This window comes from Dendropsophus ebraccatus, chromosome 1 (assembly GCF_027789765.1).
Source record: "Dendropsophus ebraccatus isolate aDenEbr1 chromosome 1, aDenEbr1.pat, whole genome shotgun sequence".
Taxonomy (NCBI): Eukaryota; Metazoa; Chordata; class Amphibia; order Anura; family Hylidae; genus Dendropsophus; species Dendropsophus ebraccatus.
The window spans coordinates 208119296-208146906 of record NC_091454.1 but is presented as its reverse complement, the minus strand read 5'-3'; the positions used below and the strand labels follow the sequence as shown (position 1 = coordinate 208146906).

At 44.2% G+C, this 27611-nt stretch overlaps 2 protein-coding genes across 8 annotated transcripts in view; one reads left to right on the top strand and one right to left on the bottom strand.

The window, feature by feature from the left end:
• GMIP (GEM interacting protein) overlaps positions 1–23690 on the bottom strand; it is a 50149-nt gene extending 26459 nt beyond the window's left edge. Inside the window, exons 1-4 of one of the 7 annotated variants that reach the window (XM_069946002.1) lie at positions 22996–23690; positions 21741–21878; positions 12017–12110; positions 9873–9945 (exon numbers count right to left, since the gene is read on the bottom strand). In XM_069946002.1, the coding sequence (XP_069802103.1) occupies positions 9873–9945; positions 12017–12110; positions 21741–21878; positions 22996–23191 (501 nt within the window). In that variant the 5' untranslated portion in view covers positions 23192–23690. Of the gene's footprint in view, positions 1–9872; positions 9946–12016; positions 12111–12246; positions 12443–13189; positions 13337–13901; positions 13918–16997; positions 17079–21740; positions 21879–22943; positions 22974–22995 lie in introns of those variants that run through there. The other 6 variants (XM_069946013.1, XM_069946022.1, XM_069946031.1 and 3 more) reach the window with 6 other exon arrangements.
• Positions 23691–23891: 201 nt separating this feature from the next.
• Positions 23892–27611, top strand: part of PGLS (6-phosphogluconolactonase) — a 36344-nt gene continuing 32624 nt past the window's right edge. Inside the window, exon 1 of the mRNA XM_069946059.1 lies at positions 23892–23929. Coding sequence (XP_069802160.1) covers positions 23907–23929 — 23 coding nt within the window. The 5' untranslated portion in view covers positions 23892–23906. The remainder of the gene's footprint in view (positions 23930–27611) is intronic.

Here is a 27611-nt window from a genome sequence, read left to right as displayed (position 1 = left end):
AGACAATGTATGCCAAAAAAAAGCCAATACAACCAACAACAGTTGGTATATGGTTCCAATACTCAGCTACCAAATAACCTGGGTTAATCTGGAAGAAATGTCTTTATTTTTGAAACTCTGGAAGTGTTCCAATTTTTTTGTTAGTTTTCAAGGAAAAGGAACGGGTATGTGTAACATTTACATAAGTTCCTATAGGACTATGTTATAGTATTAGTCCCTCTGGTTCTACTAAAATAATGTGTACTGTATTAGTAGGAATGCCTTATTGTATTGTTTTCAGTCTACACCAGGGGTAGGCAACCTTGGCTCTCCAGTTGTTGCAAAACTACAACTCCCATCATGCCTGCCAAGTATGATGGGAGTTGTAGTTTTGCAACAGCTGGAGGGCAAAGGCTCCCTACCCCTGGTCTACACTCACAGTCCTCTATCATGCGTTTCTATAAAGATAATGCTGGGTCACACAGTCAGTATCACTTAGGCCTGAATCAGATCAGATCAAAGTGGGGCCAGCGGAAAGAGGAAGTTGCATAGGCCTGTGGTATATATTATCACAGCTATGACCACACCTGGTTACAGAATAATATTCAGTTCGTAGTAGTGACTGAACAATCCCAAGGTACTAACATTCAGCTAGCATCCAGTTTAGCTCTATGATGAACACACGTTTGTAATGTAATGTATTGAGATGGTTTCCTATAAAGCAATACATGAACATACAATGGCATCCACTGTATTATTATGAACTTGCAATTGTTGAAGGAGAAGTTAGGCGATGAAAAAAAATTCAGTACAGGCAGGGGGTGAAGGGAATATAATAAAGAAAGTATACTTACCGGTCTCATGCTCCACAGCTCCACGTACCATGCACCATCACGACCCAGCTGATAGATGCCTCACTCAGTTAGTCAGTGACTAGGCAGGACGCCTCTGCAGTCACTGACTGGCTGAGCAGGCTATTTTCCACCCTGGGCAGGGGTCCAGGAGTCTGTTGACGAAGCACTGCGGGGGGCATGGGGACTGGTAAGTATACTTTCTTTATTATGTGACCCCCCACCCCCACCCCACCCCCTGCCTGCTCCGTAGTTTTTAATTTTGCCAGACTTCTCCTATAAAACTGCTTTGCATTAGCCACACTAAGTGATTACATGTCTATAAAGTAAGGAGTTTGGTCACATGACCTTTCCACAGACAGCTTCAACCTGGAATGTGGCCTGAGGAAGGAATCTCATGGGTTAGACCTCCAGTTAGAACCAATCCCTGCAAATCTAGGTCTAACCCCTTTTTTTCCCAGAGTGCTGACTTTAGTCCTGGTTTGAGAACATCTACCTTTGTCTCCTCCTGTTTTCTGGGCCCTGCACAAAGCCTGAGGCATAGACCGTTTCCTGTAACATCTACTTCAGCCAAGCAACTAAAGACTTGTATGCTGCAACGTTCCCAAACACCTTGCTCTAGGTACTTTGCCTGACTAATCTGGGTTATATACATGGTGATCACAGAATTGTGCGGAGTTTAGGAGGTTTCACCCAAGGCTTCCTTTAGTCTTCACTGAAAGGACTATCCTACTTTCAAGAACCTGTTTTTAATCCAGACAGAGAAAACTGACAATACAAGAGAGGGGAAAAGTGTACAAGGACTCTCTTGCAACACTGAACTCTTCATGGGTTTACAGCTGGAATAGGAGTGCAGCATGCCTTATATGACAAAACGCTTTGTCCTGCATGTGACCCAGTGGGTGTGTAGTATGGTATTATACGGTAAAGTCTTCTTCACTAAATTACACTGCAGTCGGTAAATCTACTATCCACTTCAAGTCTTATAACTTTACATCCCGGGCTGTATAAGAAGTCATTACCAGAATTGTTGCACATAGACTTTGAGTAAAGTGTTAAAGTTGTTTCACCCAACTGTAGTGTCCAGAAGTCTTATTTGTCCTTTGCATCACTGAAGCAACTACAATGACAAAGCATTGCTGGACTCACGAGGAACCACCTGGTTAGTTTCATCACCCTGCCACATGACACAACATTACGACTCCCGGCTTAGCCCGCAGCATAACGCTCATCCTCCCCGTGGGTACCACATATGGGGCTGAAGAGAAGACAAATACCAGAAGTTCTTTTTAAATGTTGCCATAAGATTATGTACGCCACTGCATCTGCACAGTCTATGGACCCCCCATAGATATATAGCTATATATGCACAGTGCACCCTCCTGTATGGACATACTTGCATACACAAATCTGTACAACATGCCACAGGCTGATGTGGACAACATTGGGTCCTTGTGCAGAAAATGTCTATGGACCTATTTATATATTGATCAAGAGTGAAATATTCATCAAAGATCTCCTTTACGGCCAGTTCTTCAGTGGTTTCCAAAGTTGGACCCTAGATCCAGTGTTTCGGAGCTAGATATAATGCTATATTTATTTGTGACCTTTATCTTACTTAGTTTCACAATATACTAACACTTAAAGGGGAACTCCACTTTTATTTTAACTTTCTTGTCAAAAGATTTCCAGAAAGAAGAAGGGGTGGAGCTTCGTAGAGTGCCCACAATCTATTGGCCATAAGTGGGCTATTTACGTAGCGATGGCACAGCGAAGCTGCTGAATTTTCCACCATTACCAAAACCGTGAAGCACCACAGTCCCTTTAGTGAGAGAATCAACTTCTAGGACAAATCAGAAGGTGGCTTTGTCAGATTGGAAAAACACCATTGCCTACAATAAGTTAGGTTCACCCACCTATAGTGGGAGCAATATCTCCATGAGAATCCAAGTCCTGAGAATAAGCCATTATTTTTCTAAGGCTAAATAACTCCTAGTGTGAAGAAGGCAACAAAGGTCCACGCCGCTTCTGATGAATATGTGTAAGCAGGCCGGCACGGGGGGAGTAGGTGACTAGATGTCTGATTATGCGCTCCTGTCATTTCTGCACTTCTATTGGGGGATCCATGCCACGATCCTCCTCCGCACTAGGACATGTCTAATTTTTTTTGATTGTGTAAATAAATGAATTAATTGATTTGAATGGTTCATAAAATTGTCTGTGGTCGAGGATCTGCACCCACAGACAATTTCATGAGACGTGTGAATGTAGCCTAAGAGTTCAGTGTTGCAAGAGAGTCCTTGTATAGCTCCCCCTCTCTTCTCTTGCCAACAAACCCTTGAACCAGTACAGGTCAGACATGACCTGTGGTGGTTCAAATAGTGGAGCAATACTCGGCACGTGGACTTGACAGGTGCAGAGGCTCATTACAGCCTTAAAGGCAACACTGTGGTGTTATGTGGATGTCCAACAACAACGGATGTTGCACAACAACAACTAACCCACAATGGCTATGAAGTAGGTATACCTATGGGCACTTTACCCTCTGGATACAGGCAGACCCACCAAAAAACCTTCCAATATCACATTGGCCAGGACAGTCAGGACCTGGGAAGATCCTCGAAGTATCACAGATTGGCAGAGCAGGGACACCAATCAACTTCTGGAAAGTTTTGTAATTTTAGGTAAAAGTAAACGTAAAGATTACCTATGAATAAACACTAACATACAGTATAGACCAGGGGTGTCAAACTCAAATACACAGAGGGCCAAAATTAAAAAATTGGACAAAGTCGCGGGCCAACCATGATATTTAATAAAGATAGCATGCAGCGTTTCTGGCACTGTCAGAGCAGCGTGCGGCATTCCTGGCACTGCCTATCCTAAAGTAATTTTCCTGACATAAAAGTTACCCATTATATCCCTCAAGCAGTAGGTAATCCCATAGTTGTTCCCCATGTAGTAGCCACCCCAAATAGTGCCCCGCATACTAGCCAGGCCTACTATTAGAGACCTACATAGTAGCCAGCCCTCCCAATAGTGTCCAATATAGTAACCTGCTCCCCAATAGTGTCTTATACAGTAGCCAGTCCTCCCAATAGTGTCTTATATAGTAGCCAGCCCTCCCAATAGTGTCCCATATAGTAACCAGCCTCCCAACAGTGTCTTATATAGTAGCCAGCCCTCCCAATAGTGTCTTATATAGTAGCCAGCCCTCCCAATAGTGTCTTATATAGTAGCCAGCCCTCCAAACAGTGTCCTATATAGTAGCCAGCCCTCCCAATAGTGTCTTATATAGTAGCCAGCCCTCCCAATAGTGTCTTATATAGTAGCCAGCCCTAAAAATAGTCTCTTATATAGTAGCCAGCCCTCCCCAATAGTTTCTTATATACTAGTCAGCCCACCCCAATAGTTTTTTTTTATAGTAGTCAGTCCTCTCCAATAGTCTTATATAGTAGCCAGCCCTCCCCAACAGTCTCTTATGTAGAAACCAGTCCTTAAGAATAGTCTCTAAAATAGAAGCCAGCCCTCCCCAACAGTCTCTTATGTAGAAGCCAGCCCTCCCCTATAGTCTCTTATATAGTAGCCAGCCCTCCCCTATAGTCTCTTATATACTAGCCAGCCCTCCCCAGTAGTTTTTTTTATAGTAGTCAGCCCTCTCCAATAGTCTCTTATGTAGAAGCCAGTCCTTAAGAATAGTCTCTAAAATAGAAGCCAGCCCCTACTTGTTCATGACTGCCCCCTTAGCTTGGACTCACCCTTCCTGCGGCTCCAGAGGCTGCAGGAGGTGCCCGTCGGAGGATGCACGCGACGACTTCACCACATTGCCAGCGTTGGGGCACTGCTGAGATACTTCTAGGCCACGGTCTAAAAACTGTCTGCGGCCTACGAGATTACAATATGGGTGGTCCAAGCAGCTCTACGGACCACCCATATTATAATCTGCTGCAACATCAGGTGGGACAAATTTAACACAGCAATGGAAAAGCAGGGTGGGCCAAAAATAATGGCACCACGAGCCAGAGTTGGCCCGCGGGCCAGAGTTTGACATGACTGGTATAGACTATACAAAGGCAATGACATTAGCAATGATCCTATCTCCACTACAAAGTGTCACTCTCCTTCCTCCTACCACTATATAATGGCCATAAAAACCACATTGTGTACATGAACATAGATAATATGTGATTATGTAACAAGAGGAGAAGTCTAGAATAGATCTTTATTGTGTCTGTGTTATGAATACATACAACATTGGATAATGGTTAGGCCAAGGCTTTAATCCAAGTATCATACTCTGGGACTAGACCCTACCTAAGAACTTATTCTGCGGTCCCAATATTGTCACATGTAAAATGTATCCGGGCATAAATCATCTTTTCTAAATAAAGACAGGCCTTAAAGGGGTACTCCGGAAAAATTATTTTTCTTTCAAATCAACTGGTTTCAGAAACTTGTATAGATATGTAATTTACTTCTATTTAAAAATCTCAAATCTTCCAGTACCTATCAGCTGCTGTATGTCCTGCGGGACGTGATGTATTCTTTCCAGTCTGACACAATGCTCTCTGCTGCCACCTCTATCGATGTCAGGAACTGTCCAGAGCAGTAGCACATCCTAATATACCGAATGTTATTCCTGTTGTTTCTAAACGTTAACTATACTGTTGGCACTAAAGTCAGCGCTTATAGATTTTCTCTTTTGTAATTTGTTCTTAAAAAACCTAATAAAAACATTGAACCAGAAAACCTCTCCTGCTCTGGACAGCTCCTGACATGGACAGAGGTGGTAGAAGAGAGCACTGTGTCAGACTGGAAAGAATACACCACTTCCTGCAGGACATCAAGCAGCTGATAAGTACTGGAAGACTTAAGATTGTTAAATAGAAGCAAATTACAAATCTATATAACTTTCTGACACCAGTTGATTTGAAAGAAAAAGATTTTCGCTGAGTGCCCCTTGAATACGTGCACTGAAAGCTTATACTGTATTTGGAGGGGCATGCTGACGTCCTTTTAGCTTACACTTATCTCATATTAACATTTCATCTATCAGTCTAAGAGCTGCAGATAAGAATATCCCATGTGTCAGCTCTGACAACTGACCATACCACAGACCATTCACACCAGGCAACCATAAGATAGTGACACCGTGCAAAATCTAAGCTACACAACATCCCAAACCTCAGTATATAGCACAAGATTCGTGCCTTCTGAGGCACAGATACGTCGGAACCCTGTCACAATTGGGTGCAGAGGTATTTGCACAGACTGGCATGGCCCCCATTTACAGCTATGGCTAGTCATGTAGTCAGCTAGTGATTATGTTTGGACCATTTCCTGCACTAGTAAAAGTTTAACTCGTACATAAGTCTGGTTTGCTGAGTGAAAACTGGCATATTTGCAGGAAATCACCCAAACAATAGTCATGTCCGGACCATATAAGTAAATGGGGTCCATACCAGTCTGTGCAAAGACTCTATGGCACTCTGTACAAATCTGGTGCCAGCAAACCTGTGCAGACTGGTACGCAATACACCCTTTGAAGACCTTATGGTTTCATGGGGACTGGCCAACTGTCCAAGGTATACCAGGGAGACCCAATGACATGGAAGAGAAAGAAGGCATTATAGCTGTCTGATTCTTTTGTTCTTGGGAAGATAAGCCACCACCAGAGGACTCTGGTATAGGCCCTATTACACAGGCCGATCAGCGGGAGTAAGCGAGTGCCGACCTGTCAGGTCATCGTGCAGTGTCCCAGAACATGCTGACTACTACTCCTATTATGCTCATTTCTATTGCTATGTCAATGCCTGTTCTGGTAAGTGTTTGCACTGCAACTGCTGCTGGTTTTCCCCTAGTATTCTCTGGTAATGTGCATTCTCATGTGTATTCTCATGTATTCCTGTGTATTATTGCATTGTACAGTGGTATGCAAGGCTGTTGATCACGTGACCTGTAACCATGGTTCCTCCAATGGCCGACTAGCTCTGGCCAGGAGCAACCATGTGACCTCCCACTTCCTCCTAACAAGTGAGTCTTCCCCCTGCTTCCAAGCAAGGAGGATGTGTGTCGTCCCTCTCCTGCCTCAGAGGAGTTGGGCTTCTTCTCTGCAGCTCCCACTTCACCACTAGAAGTGTGGATCAGGTGCTCTGCTGTATTCCAGTCTTCGGCTGTATCTGCCTGCTCAAGTGTCCGGAGTCTTCTCTCTCATCTGGGTGTCATTCCGTTATCTCTCCTCATCGCTGCAAGGATTCACAGCAAGTATTATTCTCAAGCTAATCCACCCAGCACCGCTATTTCTCTCATACTCCTACTCCCATCATCCGGCACGTATTCTCACAGCCTATGCAGCACCACTCCTGCCTTATTTGTCAAAGCCTACTATATACCCGGTTGCATCCGGAGAGACTGTTGCTACTAGTTACCTCATCTATAATAAAACCGCTGTTACTGAACCCTGGCATTGGTGTCCACTAACTGGTGCCCTGACTAAGTGCAGCGAAGAATCGCATGCCCATCATCACCCGCAGATTCCACAGACCGGCCCTACAGCTGTGCTGCCCTCAGGCCTATACCGTGACAAGTATAACCCCTGCAGCTGCCCCGGTCATTGCCCGCTCATAACGCCAGCACTGCGGAAGTGGCCCCCAGGGGCCAGGGCATCGCAATCGCTCTCTTACTTCTGGGTAAGTGCAGGAGGGGCTCCCCAGATGATCTTCTGTTCGCCCGGGGAGCCCATAGAAGATATTGGCGGTCTGTCGCTGCCACTCCTAATACATGAAGCAATGGCCGATAATCAGCCAATTACGCCCAATAATCACTTTGTATAATAGGGCCTTTAGTGTACCTTCAGTAAACATAATCCCTCAGCCGAACCAACCCCACATGTGTACAGAGGAATCAGATGAGATAGTTGAGGGCCAAAGGAACGTATAGCTAATAACTGTGAGGGTGTATGACCACCTTTACTCCATCTTAATGTATCAGTACAAGCCTCTTGGATCCTCGCTTATAGGATCAATATACAGACAGACTAGAAAAACTACCCAGCTTCCCTGTAATGGCTGACCATGCAGGTCAAAGGTTATTCTCCCCTCCCAACAAGGGGTCTGGATTACTATGCAATTATTTTTTTTTGGATCACCAGTTTGCACATTGACTGTATATTATCTATCTATCTATCTATCTCCTATCTATCTATCTATCTATCTATCTATCTATCTATCTATCTCCTATCTATCTATCTATCTATCTCCTATCTATCTATCTATCTATCATCTATCTATCTATCTATCTATCTATCTATCTATCTATCTCCTATCTATCTATCTATCTATCTATCTATCTATCTATCTATCTTCTATCTATCTATCTATCTATCTATCTATCTATCTATCTATCTATCCATCATCTATCTATCTATCTATCTATCTATCTATCTATCTATCTCCTATCTATCTATCTATCTATCTCCTATCTATCTATCTATCTATCTATCTATCTATCTATCTATCTATCTCCTATCTATCTATCTATCTATCTATCTATCTATCTCCTATCTATCTATCTATCTATCTATCTATCTATCTCCTATCTATCTATCTATCTATCTATCTATCTATCTATCTATCCATCATCTATCTATCTATCTATCTATCTATCTATCTATCTATCTATCTATCTCCTATCTATCTATCTATCTCCTATCTATCTATCTATCTATCTATCTATCTATCTATCTATCTATCTATCCATCATCTATCTATCTATCTCCTATCTATCTATCTATCTATCTATCTATCTATCTATCTATCTCCTATCTATCTATCTATCTCCTATCTATCTATCTATCTATCTATCTATCTATCTATCTATCTATGTATCTATCTATCTATCTATCTATCTATCTATCTATCTATCTATGTATGTATCTATCTATCTCCTATCTATCTATCTATCTATCTATCTATCTATCTATCTATCTATCTCCTATCTATCTATCTATCTCCTATCTATCTATGTATGTATCTATCTATCTATCTATCTATCTATCTCCTATCTATCTATCTATCTATCTATCTATCTATCTATCTATCTATCTATCTATTTATCTATCTATCTATCTATCTATCTATCTATCTATCTATCTATCTATTTATCTATCTATCTATGGGTGCGTTTACAGAGAGAGATTTATCTGACAGATTTTTGAAGGCAAAGCCAGGGATGGATTGCAAAAGAGGAAAAATGTCAGTCATTCCTTTATGAGCTGTTCACTGGTTATAGTCTGTTCCTGGCTTTGGCTTCACAAATCTTTCAGATAAATCTGTCTGTGTTAACACACCATACTATCTATCTATCTATCTATCTATCTATCTATCTATCTATCTATCTATCTCAATAGCATCTCTATTAAACAGTAAAAATATTATTATTCAGGATAACTATAAGCTGTAGACTGTAAAATACAAGATTTAAAAAAAAAAAGTAAAAAAAAAAGACACAAAAAGTCTTAAGAAAAAAACAAAAACAACCAATGTTTTTCTGTCATCCACGATAAGAAATTCTTTCACTGACCATAATGCTGTGAGCACCGTCGTCCTGGGCCACTGCCCTAATGCCCTTGCTTTGCCCGCATATCTTGCTGGTTACACAGCCATACCTGAGATTACTGGTGCCAATCAGCTAATGCAATTACACTAAATAATAACAGCACATATTATGAATGTGCCAACTTCCCTCTCCGCCACCTAATGATAGTATCACACCGTAATTCTCATGGCCTCCCTATGACGCAAACAATTATAATACTATGGAAAAACCGTGTCAGATAACTCTACAATGCCATCCACCTCTTCTTGTAGGTAGGATGATGATGTCGAGCTTTCTCAATGTCGGCCTCCTTGTCGTCAGCACAGTGAGTACTGTAACAACATGTCCTCCATGTCTCTACGTCCCATAAAGGCAACAATAACACCACATGAAGGGGAGACGTCTGTCCCTGCCCGTCTGTCCCACAAATAAACAGACCAGTCTTACCAGTGGTTCTTCTTCGTCCTGTTGCATCTCGGAGTTTGGTAATCCAGAGTCATTTAGGAACATTTCGACAGTCCTAGACGGAAGAATCCTTATTATTAGTCACAGGGTTATCTATATGGGCCATAGGACGGGACAATACCCAACCTTAATTTCCTAGATAAAATAAAAATGGTGGCCCACTTGTTCATGTTTTCCATTAATTCCCTTAAATTGTCTTATATTATCCAAAATAGTTTGGTGAAAGACGTGATCCCAACAAAGTATGGAAAACCCCATCTGCATCCAAAATTTTATGCATGGAAGGCTATTCTTTTGTATTGGAAAAGCACCCGAATCACCCACACCTGGATCCTGAATTCCTTACCTACACTAGAGATGAGCGAACCTCGAGCACGCTAGGATTCGTCTGTACCCGAGCGTGCAACATTTTATTACCGGTGGCTGAAGAAGTTGGATGCCGCCCTAAGGCTACCTGGAAAACCTATGGCTATATCTATTTTTTCCAGGACTCTCTAGGGCTGCATCCAACTTCTTTAGCCACCAAGAATCAAATCCCACACGTTTCACTACTCTAATGGCCCTACTACAAGGAACGATAATCCGACGATTCTGTGTGATAGAGACAACGATCAGCCAATGACAACAATCATCGGCTGATCGTTGTTTTAGGTTTGGACCTAAAATTGTTGGGCGACGATTGCGCATCACTACATTTAATAGCGATGCGCAGCCGACAGCTGATAAACACCTGACATTTGACAGGCCGCTCAGCCAATCACAGCGCCGCGGCCTGTGTTTGACTGACAAGCTGCTCAAATGCTGCAGCCGCCAGGACTGGGAAACTGCAGAGCACAGGAGAGAAGACCAGGAGCGGGGAGAGGTAAGGTCTCAGGTGTTTGGGCAAAGGCTGCATGGACATCGCTAACGATGCCCATGCAGCCCTTAATGCCCGATTATCAGGACGCCTAATAAATCCAGTAAACAAGTGCCGATCTAGCAGATCGGCGCTTGTTTACTAAAATGATCGGGCCGTAGTTGGCGCGTGTAATAGGACCCTAAGGGCAGAGAACCCCTTCCATTCTCAAAAAGATCTCCCACATAGGTTACATACTGTAAAAAGTCCCTTTATTTTATCTGCTTTAAAAATGCTTCTGTGACCCTACTATAATGTGGCTACCACCTATTTGAGTTGATACAGTTTGAGTCATATTATTATGACTACCAGCTAATATCAAGAGTAGCCACAGTATACTAGACAGGCTGGGAGTGACTCAATAAGGTCCTGGTAGGTGTCACAAGTATATAGAAGCGTGCTGACTGCAGATCATCCCATAGCTGCCGGAAGGTAAGGGTCATATTAGGCTGGGGTCACACTGCGCTTTTGCAATTCCGTTTTCATCCGTTTTATGCAAAAAAATCGGATGATAAAATAAATGCATTTGTGGGCATCCGTTTTGATCCCTTTTTCCATTGACTTCCATTGTAAAAAAAAAAAAAAAAAAAAAAAGGATCAAAGAACGGATAAAAAAAAGGGCAACCATTTTTTAGCATACACAAAAAAGTGGTTAAACGTGTTTTCATCCATTTTTGATCATTTCTTTTATAATGGAAGTCAACAGAAAAACAGACACCCAAATGCGTCCGTTTTCCTTCAGTTTTTTGCATAAAACAGATGAGAAAAAAAAAAACAGAAAAAATGCAGTGGTAAACCCAGCCTAAGATAAAGAGATTTTTTTTATTTTCGCCAATTAATGAACAAAAACGAGCGCTTTTGGGGATGACCTAAAAATTGTTCACCATAACACACAGAACAATAGTCATTAGTTATGGTGCGTTTACACAGAGAGATTTATCTGACAGATCTTTGAAGCCAAAGGCAGGAGCGGACTATGAACAGAGAACAGGTAATAAAGGAAAGACTGGGATTTCTCCTCCTCTAAAATCCATTTCTGGCTTTGGCTTCAAAAATCAGTCAGATAAACCATTAGGATCGTAATTATAATTGTTACTACGATCAATTACGCCTGATTTCAGCCAACAAACGATCAACAACTGATGAAACGATCGTTTCATCAGTAACTCCTACAACTTTAACAATAACCAAATTTCCATGTAGTGGTCCCAAATATAGGGGTTATACTCACTCATTCCCAAGGCCTATCTCCAGGGCATCCAGGTCTCGAAATATTTCACTAAATCTTTTCCGACCCTCTGCAGGCCCAATGTGTGCATTCACATCTGTAAGAAGAACAACACTTAAAGGGGTGGAGTCAAAAAGAAAACTAGGTCTATATGGATGCATTGGGTTAATTGAAATATATTTCAAATGTACAAGCATTTCTTAAAAGGTATCATTTGGGAGCTATAGACTCACCGATCCCGCTGTGCCTGCTGTCTTTTGATAACCTGTTGCCCTTTGTTATAGTGTCACTTTTGTTTGTAAACTTCATAGAGAAAAGTTTTGATTGGTTCGGGTCTGAGTGTTCAGACCCATACCGATCAAGAGAACGAGCGGGGAGAGGACCGCAGCTGCAGCACAGTCCACTCATAATCTAAGTCTATGGAACTTACACAGAGCGGGGCGAGGACGCACTGCAGCGCGGTCTTTCACCCGCTCGTTCGTCCGATCGGTATGGGTTTCAGCACTCAGACCTGGACTTATCAAAACTTTTGACATATCTCTATGACATGTCAAAGATTTTTACAAACAATAGTGATACTTTAGGCCGGGTTCACACATCGTAAGACACCGGCCGTTCTGTGACCCGGCCATGTAACAGAACAGCCGGTGTCAGTGAAGCTTAACCCAGCCGGTACTGCAGTACCGGCCGGTTAAACTTCATTTCTATTGAATTGAGATGCGGGCGTATCCGTGTGCGCCCGCATCCCAATTCACCATTGCACAAAATTGAGAGTGCGGCCAGAGCTGCACTCTCCATTGCGTGAACAGTCAGTGGTGTGCGGCTGCTATTCAATGTATACAGTCCGTTCAGGATTCCCTCAGACTGCAGTGCAATGTAAAATTTCTATTAATTATTAGTGATTTATTAATGATTAGTAATTATTAATGATTAATAGAAATTTTACATTGTGTGAACTTAGCCTTAGGGTGCGTTCACACCTACAGGATCTGCAGCAGATCTGCAGCAGATTTGATGCTGTGTTCAGTTATTTAAATGAAATCTGCTGCAGAAAATCAGCTGCAGATCCTGTAGGTGTGAACGCACCATAATAGTGATACTGTCACCACCCTTACTCTGTGAGGTGAGGTTCTCCGCACCATCCACAAGTTTAGATGCTGCGCATATAATATATACCTGTATAACACCTGTCTGCGTCTTCTTTCTGTTCTAAAATTGCTTCATTTTATCGATGGATAGTGACACCTACGCGGGGCTTCACGGCAGTCGGGCCATCTCTCCTATATGGACAGTGGCAGTTAGGCTCTTTCAGTTAGAGTGCCTAACTGTCATGAAGCCCCGCCTAGGTGACACTGTCCACTGATAAAATTAAGCTATTTTAGGGCAGAAAGAAGAGACAGACAAGTGTTATATCGGTATATATTGAATGTGCAGTATCTAAGCTTGTGAATAGTGCGGAGAGCAGCACATAGAGTAAGGGGGCGACACTGTCATTTTAAGGCAACTACTAGGTTGGGTCACTAATGCTCAGTTCATCTGCAGTCACATGTCTGTCTTATTAGTATTGCCAGTTGGTTTTCACTTCACACGCAAGCAAGGGGGATTGTGGGAAAGTGTCTGTCTGTTTCATGGCAACAGCAGGGTCATAGTTCAGAGAGGAAAACAGGGAGCAATCACATCCGTTTTTACCTTCTTTGCATCCCTTTAGGGTGCCTTCACACCTACCGACTCGCAGCGTAAATCTCGCTGCGAGTCTGGCAGGTCCTGGCAGTTCACTGTCACTACATACTCACAGCTGTCTGAACGACCGCTGCGTGTATGTAATTCTGCCAGCCCCTTAACCTCTTCTGCTGCCGCCCGACTCCCTCGCTGTGTCTGTATACATTACCTGTCTCTCACTGCACGGGGTCCCGGCGTACTGCTCTCCCCCCCAAGCCAATCAGTGGCTGCGGCAGGGCAACACACTGATTGGCCGGGCGGGAGAGCGGTACGCCAGGACCCCGTGCAGTGAGAGGCAGGTAATGTATACAGAGTGGGAGCGCAGCGGGAGCCGGGCAACAGCAGAAAGGGTAAAGGGGCCGGCAGAATTACATACACGCAGTGGTCGTTCAGACAGCTGCGAGTATGTAGTGACAGTGAACTGCCAGGACCTGCCAGACTCGCAGCGAGATTTACGCGGCGAGTCGGTAGGTGTGAAGGCACCCATAGCGAAAAAAATAATAATAATAAAAACACTAACATCATATGTAATGCCGAGTCATACAGCACTTTACAAGGTAAACATACAAGGACAAAATAAAGTAATAAATTGATAGACTCATCTAGACGTAGACTGGACCGTGAGGAGACAAGGTCTAACAAAGTAATGGGGCCAAAACAACGTCCAATGTAAGGAGATATGAACATATTGGGGGAGATTTATCAAACATGTTATAAAGTGAAACTGGCTCAGTTGCCCCTAGCAACCAATCAGATTCCACCTTTCATTTTCCAAGTAATCTGTGAGGAATGAAAGGTGGAATCTGATTGGTTGCTAGGGGCAACTGAGCCAGTTTCACTTTACACCATGTTTGATAAATCTACCCCATTATGTGTAACCATAGGATAAGAGCCCTAGTTCCACTGGTGGGCCCAAGGGTCAATCCTGGACATAGGGGGGGGGGGGAGTTCTCCCTTCAGTCCTGAACATAGGGGGGGGGGGTGAGTTTTATCAAACTGGTGTAAAGTAGAATTGGCTCAGTTGCCCCTAGCAACCAATCAGATTCCACCTTTCATTTTTCAAAGAGTCTGTAAGGAAAGAAAGGTGGAATCTGATTGGTTGCTATGGGCAACTGAGCCAGCTCTACTTTACACCAGTTTGATAAATCTCCCCCAGGGTGTTTTATTATTTATGGTGACGCCTTTACTGTCTCGTAGATCCGTATAATCATTGGAAATCATTTCATTCATGGTGATTTTACATTGTCCATTATATATAAACTAGGCCAAGGTCCTGGTGTCCTATACTGGGTCTAAGTGTTTCGTTGCTAGGCAACGTCATCAGAAAAATATGGCATATGATGTGGCATATGATGTCATATTTTCCTGATGTTGTCGCCTAGCAACGAAACATGTTAAAGGGGTACTCCAGCCGGGGTCACTTTTTTGCTGGGACCGGGGAGGAGGTGGCCGAGGGAAAAGACGTCCACTCACCTCCCCGGTTCCAGCGGCGGGTCCTGCATTGCGGCGCTCCAGTGCCCGGTTCCCGGCCGCTTCCGGGTGTCTGAGACGGGCCCGAGATGTGACGTCTCAGGTCCGCTCAGCCACTCAGTGAAGGAGGCGGATCTGAGCGGACTTGAAACGGATCTCGCCTCCTTCACGGAGTGGCTGAGCGGACCTGAGACGTTACGTCTCGGGCCCACGTCAGACACCCGGAAGCGTCCGGGAACTGGGCACCGGAGCGCCGCGATGCGGGTCCCAGCACAGAAGTGCCCCCCCGCATATACAGTTTTTAGATAGCGATTCTCAGGGTGAGAAATTTCCCAGTGCGGCAGCCTGGGTATTCTGGGGGACAGTTTAGGACCAGTGATTGATACTACTCACCTGACATTGCGTTATATTGGATAATCTCTTAAAATAAAATAGTAAGTACTACAATTCTGTTTAATCTTTTACCCTTTTGCAGGTTCATCACCATGCTCTACAGATCAATGGGGGATCCTAAGATATATACAATAAAGGTACACCACAAAAACACTGTCTTATAATATATACAATAAGAATCGCTTGTACTACCGTGTGGACGTATTTTTGACAGGTTGGCTCCCATATATCTCTCTGATCATAGGGGGTGCTACTCTTATATAACCAGTTCAATGTGCAAATATCCACCGATAGAAAGAGAACAAAAGCGGCACTCACCCAGCATTAGTGTTCAACTGTGGATTCTTTATTTTAGGTTACAATACAGCAGCGTAGCAGGTGCGGGCAGGTGCAAAACAGCCGTCGCACTTACTTGTGTAACACACCTGCTATGCTGCTGTATTTTACCCTGAAATAAAACATCCATATTCGAACACTATAGCTGGGTGAGTGCCGATTTTGTTTTATCAGTGCACACTGTCTTATATCTACATCTTCGCCAGTGGAAGACACACACATTGGCTATGGGAATCTCCATAGTGTCATGAGTAAGAGCGCTATTAGCACCAGAAACACGTTGGTGTGAATTCTGGGGTAGATGTGACAATATATCTATTGATTTTATGGGTCACTATGAAATAAAGACAAAGATTTGGTTCACTGCTAATAAGCCGATTCCGTGTGTTATTGCGCCGCCATGCTATTATTACCTTATATAATCTCTGGCCATCTCCGAACCTGATTTGTCCCTCCTTACGTTTCTAATCCTGTCACCCTCCTGCCACTTTTTGTGCAGACAGAAATAAAGTCACTGACTTGTTATACTACGCCGAAAGCAGGATGTGGTTAAAACATCATCAAGAGAACATAGAACCCTATAAAGTCTGACACAGGCACGAGCCATGAGTATGATATAGAGACTAAGCCTGAGCGTATAGGTTATAGTAGTAGCATATAATCCCTATACATACAAAATATGTGATCCCTCCGTTTGTATAGGAAGTGGTCGACATGGCTGGACGCATATAGTGATGGCTTAAGGACATCGATTTGTGCAAGAGAATGAAGACATCGAGACATGTATACATTGCATCAAGTAAAATCTAAGTACGGATAGTGGAACCATGACACCAAATATATCCATATCAGAGCCATGTACAACCAGCTTATACCCGACTCATAGCATGTACAATGTATATATATATATATATATACAGTGTATGTGTGTGTGGTCGTGAACGCCAAAGAGGAACAGATTGCAGCAAACAGTTATACATTAGGTAAGAGATAAGCCCATAAGAGCCATAAGGGAGTCATAGAGACAGCAGGGCGATAAATGGGGGGGCAGGTTGCAGTTTCTTACCCCCTCCTCTGCCTGACGCCATCTTCCCAGGCCCAGCTGGAGTGGACGCCCCTGCCAATGTTAGAACCCGGGTTTACTGATGTAGTGACAAAGACCCACAGCTTCCTGACAGCAGTCATCGCATCAGGAAGTGCAAAGTGAGAGTGCTGAGCACTGCAATCACCCTCATAGGCGGACTCACTAAGACAGAGAAGAGGGCGATAGCTGCCTGGAAGGGGGTCGAACTGTCAGGTCTCCCTTGCAGGACTGTATTGTCTATAAATAGTTGCCTGTTACTTTAAAAAAAGAAAAATATGGCCATTTCGCATCTAACTGCTGGGTGCATATATATATATGTGTGTGTGTGTGTGTTTGTTCTTCTTTGTTGCACAAGAATAGTGGGTTGCAGTGCCTGCAGCACCTCAATGTTGGATCACTGTAGGTAACGGGTGAAAAGCGGCCAACCACAACATGGGCCTAAACCCTAGAGGTGGATCTTCTGGTGTCAGAAAGCTATATATAGTTATTTACCTCAAGTCCTTCAGTACTTATCAGCTGCTGAATGTCCTGCAGGAAGTGGGGTATTTTTTCCAGTCTGACACAGTGCTCTCTGCTGCCACCTCTGTGCATGTCAGGAACTGGCCAGAGCAGCAGCAAATCCACATAGAAAATCTCTTCTGCTCTGGACAGTTCCTGGCACAGACAGAAATGGCAGCAGAGAGCACTGTGTCAGACTGAAAAGAATACACCACTTCCTGCAGGACATACAGAAGCCGATAAGTACTGGAAGAATTAAGATTATTTAAATAGAAGTAGATCCCAAATCTGTATAACTTTCTGACACCAATTGATTTGAAAGGATTTTTTTCCCGTTGCCTTTTAAGATGATCATAGTGCTATGGCTATGGCTGGAGCAGGGTTCCCATCTGTATAACTAAGAACCTTCTGGAAAAGGGTGGAGCTTGCCTCTCTATGAAGTCTGGGAAGCCCCTGGCTTATCAGTTTTGAGCAACGGATACTGCTGCATGTGTTGAAGACCTGTACCCCACAGCTAGGAATTGCAGTACAGACCACAGTGCACAGCAAGGATGGGGAACCTTCAGCCCTCCAGCTGTTGCAAAATTACAATTCCCATCATGCCTGGACAGCCAAAGCTTTAGCTTTAGCTTTTAGACTCGAAATGACCCCCAGACTGCACTACAGGTCCCAGGTTTTATATATATATATATATATATATATATATATATATATGATATAGGTAGCAGGATGACACCTGAAATCCTCAGTGCGGCTCAGATTTTATAGGCCATTACGTTGCATCACACATTAAACACCTTCCACAAATCCATCCATCATAGAGCAGGTATGACGGGTGTCATGTGGAATGTGAGGCTCACACATAACATGAATGGATGAGAAGCTTCCGGAGGTAATTATACAGAATTAACCTGTGACAGCCAAGCTCCTGAGTGCCATTTACTATTCTGGTATCATTGGATGGTATTAATGACATCCTATTGTCCTGACATCTATTATTGGAGCTATCCATGGAATGTCCAGAGGACGGCACAGGCAGCAAGGTGCATGGTAATGTGGGTCACAGTACAGGTCTGATGATGCCGGGATCCCCCATGCCACCTGTGGTACCCAGATCTGACCTGATCTGTCATTACAGCAACATATACTGTAGGAGAGATTGTGTGTGCAAAATACTAACCAGTATTGTCTATGGAGGATAAGAGACAGCCAAGCCAGCGAGACACCTAGCAAAAGACAGGACCACCTAAACACCACTGCTTGACTATTTACTAAGGCTCTGATACCCAAATGGTTACTCCACTACTCCCCAATATGTAAGATGTGACGCTTAATAACCTGAGGAAGACGTCAGTATGACGAAAACACAAAACACGTAGAAATGATATCGGCAACGGTTTACCTTGGAACCACATTAAAGCACAGGTTAGCAATGCTCTGACATAATGTTATCATTGGGCCGGCTCCCTCATAGCTGTGGTTGTGTCCTTACAATAACAAGCAGCCTTCAGCCCTGTATCTAGCTATAGAATCTATATGATCCTTCATCAGTCAGTATTGGAGCGGTCACTGTTACTAGTAGGGTACCACAGGGGGCAGTATTGGGGGGGGGGTCACTGTTACTAGTAGGGTACCACAGGGGGCAGTATTGGGGGGGTCACTGTTACTAGTAGGGTACCACAGGGGGCAGTATTGGGGGGGGGTCAATGTTACTAATAAGGTACCACAGGGGGCAGTATTGGGGGGGGGTCAATGTTACTAGTAGCTTAACACAGGGGGCAGTATTGGGGGAGTCAATGTTACTATTAGGGTATCACAAAGGGCAGTATAAGAGGGGGTCACTGTTGCAAGTAGGGTACCACAAGGGGCAGTATTGGGGGGTCCCTGTTAGTAGTAGGGTACCACAGGGGGCAGTATTGGGGTGTCACTGTTACTGGTAGGGTACCACAGAGGGCAGTATTAGGGGGTCACTGTTACTAGTAGGGTACCATAGGGGCAGTATTGCAGGGTCACTGTTACTAATAGGGTACCACAGGGGGCAGTACTAGGGGGGGTTTCCCTGTTACTAGTAGAGTACCATGGGGGTCAGTATTGTGGATTCACTGTTATTAGTAGGGTACCACAGGGGGCAGTATTGGGGGGTCACTGTTACTAGTAGGGTACCACAGGGGACAGTATTGGGGGGTCACTGTTACTAGTAGGGTACCACAGGGGGCAGTATTGGGGGGTCACTGTTACTAGTAGAGTATCACGGGGGGCAGTATTGGGGGGTCACTGTTACTAGTAGGTTACCACAGGGGGCAGTATTGGGGGGGTCACTGTTACTAGTAGGGTACCACAGGGGACAGTATTGGGGGTCAGTGTTACTAGTAGGGTATCACGGGGGGCAGTATTGGGGGGTCACTGTTACTAGTAGGGTACCACAGGGGGCAGTATTGGGGGGTCACTGTTACTAGTAGGGTACCACGGGGGCAGTATTGGGGGGTCACTGTTACTAGTAGGATACCACAGAGGGGCAGTATTGGGGGGTCACTGTTACTAGTAGGGTACCACAGGGGACAGTATTGGGGGGCCACTGTTACTAGTAGGGTACCACAGGGGGCAGTATTGGGTGGTCACTGTTACTAGTAGGGTACCACAGGGGGCAGTATTGGGGGGGTCACTGTTACTAGTAGGGTACCACAGGGGGCAGTATTGGGGCTCAGTGTTACTAGTAGGGTATCACGGAGGGCAGTATTGGGGGGTCACTGTTACTAGTAGGGTACCACAGGGGACAGTATTGGGGGGCCACTGTTACTAGTAGGGTACCACAGGGGGCAGTATTGGGGAGGTCACTGTTACTAGTAGGGTTTCACGGGGGGCAGTATTGGGAGGTCACTGTTACTAGTAGGTTACCACAGGGGGCAGTATTGGGGGGTCACTGTTACTAGTAGGGTACCACAGGGGGCAGTATTGGGTGGTCACTGTTACTAGTAGGGTACCACAGGGGGCAGTAATGGGGGGGTCACTGTTACTAGTAGGGTATCACGGGGGGCAGTAATGGGGGGTCACTGTTACTAGTAGGGTACCACAGGGGGCAGTATTGGGGGGTCACTGTTACTAGTAGGGTACCACAGGGGGCAGTATTGGGGGGTCACTGTTACTAGTAGGGTACCACAGGGGGCAGTATTGGGGGGGTCACTGTTACTAGTAGGGTACCACGGGGGGCAGTATTGGGGGGTCACTGTTACTAGTAGGGTACCACAGGGGGCAGTATTGGGGGGTCACTGTTACTAGTAGGGTACCACAAGGGACAGTATTGGGGGGGTCACTGTTACTAGTAGGGTACCACAGGGAGCAGTATTGGGGGGGTCACTGTTACTAGTAGGGTTTCACGGGGGGCAGTATTGGGGGGTCACTGTTACTAGTAGGTTACCACAGGGGGCAGTATTGGGGGGTCACTGTTGCTAGTAGGGTACCACAGGGGGCAGTATTGGGTGGTCACTGTTACTAGTAGGGTACCACAGGGGGCAGTATTGGGTGGTCACTGTTACTAGTAGGGTACCACAGGGGACAGTATTGGGGGTTCACTGTTACTAGTAGGGTACTACAGGGGGCAGTATTGGGGGGTCACTGTTACTAGTAGGGTACCACAGGGGGCAGTACTGCGGGGTCACTGTTACTAGTAGTGTACCACAGGGGGCAGTATTGGGGGGTCACTGTTACTGGTAGGGTACTACAGGGGGCAGTATTGGTGGGGTCACATGGGGGCATTATATTTGCACACTGTACATGGCCCCATACTGCTGTTCATTATGATTAGTATAATGATATAGTAGAGGGCAGTACATACACATATAGTACACAGCGGAGTCTAATTATATGGTAGAGGACATTATATAACAATATAGTAAACAACAGTCTTTAATGATATAGTAGAAGGTGTAAGTGTAAAACAATAAAATGCAAATCAGTGTATAATGATATAGTAGCGGGCAGTATGTAACAATATGGCACAGACTAGTGGAGAAGAATATGTACAAGAATATGTATAGTTATAGTATAGTTAAGGCACTACATAATAATATTATAGACATCCATGTATAATGATGTAGTAGAGGACAAAACAAAACAGTACAGGTATAATGATATGTATGGTAGTATAGTAGAGCAGAGTATATAGCCATATGCAGAACAGTGTAATACACTGCAGAACAGTGTTTTATATATATGTATGTTGGGCCGTACCTCGGACTCGGTTGATGAGGTTGGTCATTGCCTCCTGCACACAGTGAGATTTCAGCGCTGGATACTTAAAGAGAAGGAATACAACAGACTGGAGTAATTCTGATAACTTCAGCTCGATATAGTCACAAGATGGAGGACCTGCGAGGGGGAGGAGAAATGGTGATAAGTGGGAAAATGAACAAAAATGACAGAATTTAAACGCTAAAAGAGTCTCATAATCCTAAATTCATTACAGGCCCCAAAAATAAAATGTGCGTCTACTTAAAGGGATATTCTCGTTTCAGAATATTATCCCCTATTCCCAGTATTTGGGGGCTCATTGATCTGAATGAATGGAGCGGTAGTGCACATATATATATATATCCAGTGCTGCACTCATTTTCTATAGAGGATGAATGGGGCGCTGGCCAGTCTTCAATCAGGGGCACCATTTTGCTGTCATCTTGTGATTGGTGGGGTCTCGAGAACTGTATTCCCACCGATGCCTTTAGTTATTCCCTATTCTTTAGATAGAAAATAACTTCCTGAAATTACAATGTCCCTTTAAGTTCCATGTTCAATCCACGTATAGCCATTGGCATTGGATTCATTCTTGTCAAAACTTCCAGTAGATTTTGGCTGACATGGTCACACCTGTTTCATAGCAACTTCCAAATCCTCATTGAAATGTGTAAGAAGGTCCCATTTAACTGGTTGTCAGTCTTACAAGTTGAACACCCCCCCAAAATTAGACACCTATGACCAATGCTATAGATAAGTGATAGATGTCTCATTTTGGGGGTCCTACCACTGAGAACCCCAGTACAAAGGTCCCTTGTCCCCTAAAAGCAGCAGTGGGCATGCTTAACCTCCTCTACATTTACTATCTATGGGACTTCTGAAGATACCTGAGTAGACCACTCGGCTAGAGAGTCCTATAGAGAGTGACTGAGACCAAGCTGCTCTATTTACTCCCGGCACAAGGGACTGTATCATGATGATAAGCGACAAGACTAGTAAATAGATGGCAATGAACAGGTCCGCCGTGTGAGATGACTAGACATGTGCACCCACCTCTCTACTCAAACCAGTTGGAGTCATAAAACCATCAAGTACCCAATATAATGTTAGGAGATACGATAATGGGAAAAGCCATTCAATTCAAGGTCTACCCCATCCACACTATGGGTATTGCCTATACTATTACCCACCCCTTGCACATACCTCCAATCGTCCCTACAAGTGTTCTCTTCAGATTTTCCCTTTAACTTCTCACCTGATCCTTGGTAGGCATCTCTCATCTCCTGAAGCTTCTGGTCAACTTTCCTGAGCCGAGAGCAGAACTGGATCAACTGAGGAGAGTCCACCGGGGCAGCATGACTCCCCATCAACGCTGAGTGGCAGAGAGCCGACAGATAGCAATCACCTACAAGGCATCTTGGCGTGGCCCCAACTTCCCCTGCAAAGCTCATGTCTGAAGGATTAGGGAAGGTTTCCACTGACCTTTAAAGATCTTTTAGGGTCATCTTACGAAGCGGCATAGTCGATAAGGTTGAAAAAAAAACAACAAGGATCCATCATGTCCGGCCTATAACTCTATTGTGTTGATCCAGAAGAAGCCAAAAAAACTTATGCTGTTGATGCCAATTGGACGTACCTCACCACCTGCAACCAAGCTTGGGATACAATAGCTGACACTTGCAGTGGAGTCCTCCTAACTGCAAAGTCTTCTAAGAGAGTCCTTCTAGCTACGATCCATGGTGCCTGAATTTCAATGTCTCTCCGACTAAAGATGATGCTCAGTATCTTGGAATCTGGATTTAGGATACCAAGGAAATAAAAACAATGTGGGTGAGAATAGGAAACTCCCTAATGACTCTGTCAGTGCTGCTTAATGAGTAAGATCAGAGCTGAACATGGCTACCATACCCTGCCATACCTAGAGTCACTATTCTCCATATATTCTGATGGAGTGTGCAGTGACTATCAGGGGTCTATCTAGGTTTGGCACCCGTGCACGACGTCTGTGAAAATGTTTGCATAAAGGGTTAAATTCCTATACCAGGTGTGTGCGGGCGATTTTAATTATCCTATTAATTGTAGGTAACCTGCTCGGCAAGAAAAGGGAGACAGACCTGCCCTTAACCACTCCCGCAGAGGCCTATTAACCAGTGTCCTCACCACAGAATGACAGACGGTCCTATTCACAGGTCGGTGACTAAACGTAAGGGTTCTGCAGTCACTTTAATGTCTTGTATCAGTCGTGAAGTAAAGGGGAAGGATACGCACTGTGAGGGGACCACGAGTACTGATACAGCAGCAGGAGAGGAGTATGTTGGTCTTATAGGAGGAAGTGACCAGTCCATTCATGTCTCTGTTGAAGGGAATGTGTCATCAGGAAATACATATTTCTACATATTTTATAAGAATTTTTGGCAACATTTCACCTAATTTTCCATTTTTCTATCAATATGATAAAATAATCCTGCGATCTTGCAGTTTTTATTCTCACAACTGGGGGATAAAACCAAGCAGAGACTTTCTGTAGCGTCTGTGGTGATAAGAGGAGGCTGCCGTAAAGTGATCTGTACAGTATTACAGCGTCATGTGACACCAGTAGATAGAGGAGACAGTAGAAGCTCCCTGTGGAATGACCTCTTCACAGGTCACAGAGCGCGCTCAGTAATGTTTCACATTTATCTCAAGGGGACAGAGTCTGTCTATTGTCTTCTATGTCCATGAGGCCTGCTGTAAAGCATGTCAAATGCTGTTAACAACAGCCCAGGCAATATGGCAGTCCCCATAACAATGTACAAAAAGTGAAATAAAAAAAAAACTTTAAGTACCTGACTAATCAGTAAAGGAAAATTTAGGTGACACATTCCCTTTTAAGTACCTATCCTTTCAACAGACTTCTGACATGTGAGATGTTTGTAATGGTGGGGGTATAGGTGCTGGGACCCCCACTAATCTCTAGAGTGAAAGAGCAGTAGCATGTACTTAACCCTTCATGTCTGCCCTGTGCACTTTGGGGAGTTAGGGAGTATCAGTGAAGAGGGGGGAGGACAAATCACATGTCATGGAAAGTGACACAGTGGCACAGAGTATTTCAGGAGATGATGGTGCTGGTTTTGTGGGAGAGAGCAGGGTTGTGTGTGAAACTGTATAGTTGTCCATGGTCTGCTTCATCCTAAACCCCAGGCACTGCAGCCCACCCAGCCCCGACCACTGTCCATGGTACTGACAACAGCAGTGGTCTGTAGGCAGAAACAAGGGGGGGGGGACCCATGGCGGCTTATTATAGAGAACACTATAGTTATATCCTGGTGATAATATAATTATAGTCAATTGCTATAGTGTAATCCATAACATAATCTATATAGGAGACCTATATGTCCAATCCCTGAGGTTTAGCAAAAAGGCAACAACTTTCACAGAACCGGCAGATTTCCCACATATGTCAACAGCATTGACCACCAATATCTGCTGAAGTATGGCCACATCTTACTCATTGCTGCTTGACGCTTTTTAGTAATGCTTAAGGGAAGCCCCGGACTTTGCCTTTTAGTCCTATTACATGTTAAAGTATAAGTAGACTGCAGAAGAAAACACAACAGAACCGATTCCAATGCCCCAGTGGACAATTGTGGTCACTTATTAATGAAATGAAGGCCAAACTGGGAAGTACTTAAAGGGGTACTATAGCGGGGAAAAAATTGCTTTCAAATCAACTGGTTTTAGAAAATTATACAGATTTGTAATTTACTTCTATTTAAAAATCTCCAGTCTTCCAGTACTTATCGGCTGCTGTATGTCCTGCAGGAAGTAGTGTATTCTTTCCAGCTTGACACAGTGCTCTCTGCTGCCACCTCTGTTCATGTCAGGAACTTTCCAGAGCAGGAGCAAATCCCCATAGAAAACCTCTCCTGCTCTGGACAGTTCCTGACATGGACAGAGGTGGCAGCAGAGAGCACTGTGTCAGACTGGAAAGAATCCACCACTTCCTGCAGGACATACAACAGCTGATAAGTACTGGAAGACTAGAGATTTGTAAATAGAAGTAAATTACAAATCTATAAAACTTTCTGACACCAGTTGATTTGAAAGAAAAACTAGTTCTCTGTAGTTGCCCTTTAAAGTCTACCTCCTAGGGACATGCCAAATAGCAGAGGTGTGAGTGTTCAGACCCTGACTGATCTATAGAATGAGGATGCCACGCTCTCTCCATGCTATCGTTTTGTTTTTTAAGATGACAGCTCCTTTTAAAATGTGTATATTTAAAGGGTAACTCCATCCAGAATGTTTTGCATACTGCAGTTACAGGAGTGGCTGTAGGGGATACAGAGGTAGCAGGCCTCTTTGTCATGTAGTACAGATACCAGATAGTAGGTAACCATTCTGCATTGGGGCCCAGTTGGCTCCACTTTATACTGGTTGATCTTTCCGTCAGTGGTTATGTACTGACAGCATGGAGAAGTGATGGCGTCTTCCGAGGCTGTTTACATGTATAGTGAAGGCACAGAGCGTTCTACATCACGGCCTATGTGGTAGGAAGTGTTTCCTCACCGGCTGTGACACAATCAGCACACAGGAAATACTGAGCCGTCTCCTCTTCTGCCAACCCTGAGCAACAGCACTCGCTTTACAGAACTTCCTTTAATTCCTTAGCAAAGTATATATTCTTCAAGCCGTACAGAGCCGGTATAATGAGCGGTCTATTGTTCTATAGATTCTTCAGTATATTCCTATAGGCATGAACGCTCGGCTCTACTGAGCATGTATGTTATTTTAATGGGAGATAAGAGAGCTGCTGCCAGACACCTGAGCATATCTGGCATTTACAGATCAGTACCCTCTTCTTATCACACCACCACACTATGACTATTGTGGTCAATGGCCGGAATTGGATTGTTGCTTTTTTTTTATTTCTATACTGCACAAAAATAGGAAACGTTAATCAATAACCTAAAATAGCACAAGTGAATAATATAAATTGTTCAGTAATGAAGGCCAGAATAGTCTGCTTCCTTAGAGGGTTAATGTGAGGGCATCACTGGACAATTATCATTGCATAGATAGTGGCTGCAGTGACCTCTGCTGGCTAAAATACAGATTTTTTCCTTTATAATTTTGTGCGTCATGCAATGATTTGTATTCAATTGTAAGAAATAAAGTTTTATCATCCTGAATGCCTTATCAGCCGCACCTGTGACGTTGGCATGTAATACCAATGTGCCGCCAACCCTCTAATCTCTATTCTACAAGGAGGAGCCTTCTGAAGAACCGTCCATAACAATGTGAATACTGCACTGAATCAACAACTTTGAGGTCAGCCATATGAAGAAACTCACCAACCAACACATTAGGTGTGGTCATTGTATATCAGTTCCTGTAAGTGATCAATATGTGGATGTTCTATGTGTCAATACAAGGTACAATAACTTTTATTGCAGCGCTTGGTGTTCTAGGCCTTCATGGAAAAGGACAGCTCCTATTATGTCTATGAATGGGAAGGGGCAAAAAGAGTTCGGATTATCGGAAAGAAACAATTTTTTTCTATAAACATCACAGATCTGTCCATCAGCTGTGTATTACATTACCCTCTCTCTCTGTCCTCCTTGATCTTCAGACGCCGGTGCCCATGTGCCCAGGCCCAGCGCCGCTTCCTCTTTTGCCCCCAGGGGCACCTCTCCGCTCCACAGTGGTGCTCTCCACTGTCCTGGCTGGCGCGCAACCCCCCCCCCCCCCCCCCCCCAGGGCCAATGCGTCCCTAACTGGTTACTGCACCAATCACCTTCCCTATAAATGTTACACTTGTGCTGACATGTTGGAGCCTCTGCATGCTTCCTAGCGGGTGGTCCCAGCTCTCCCGTAATTCCTGCCCGTGGTTCC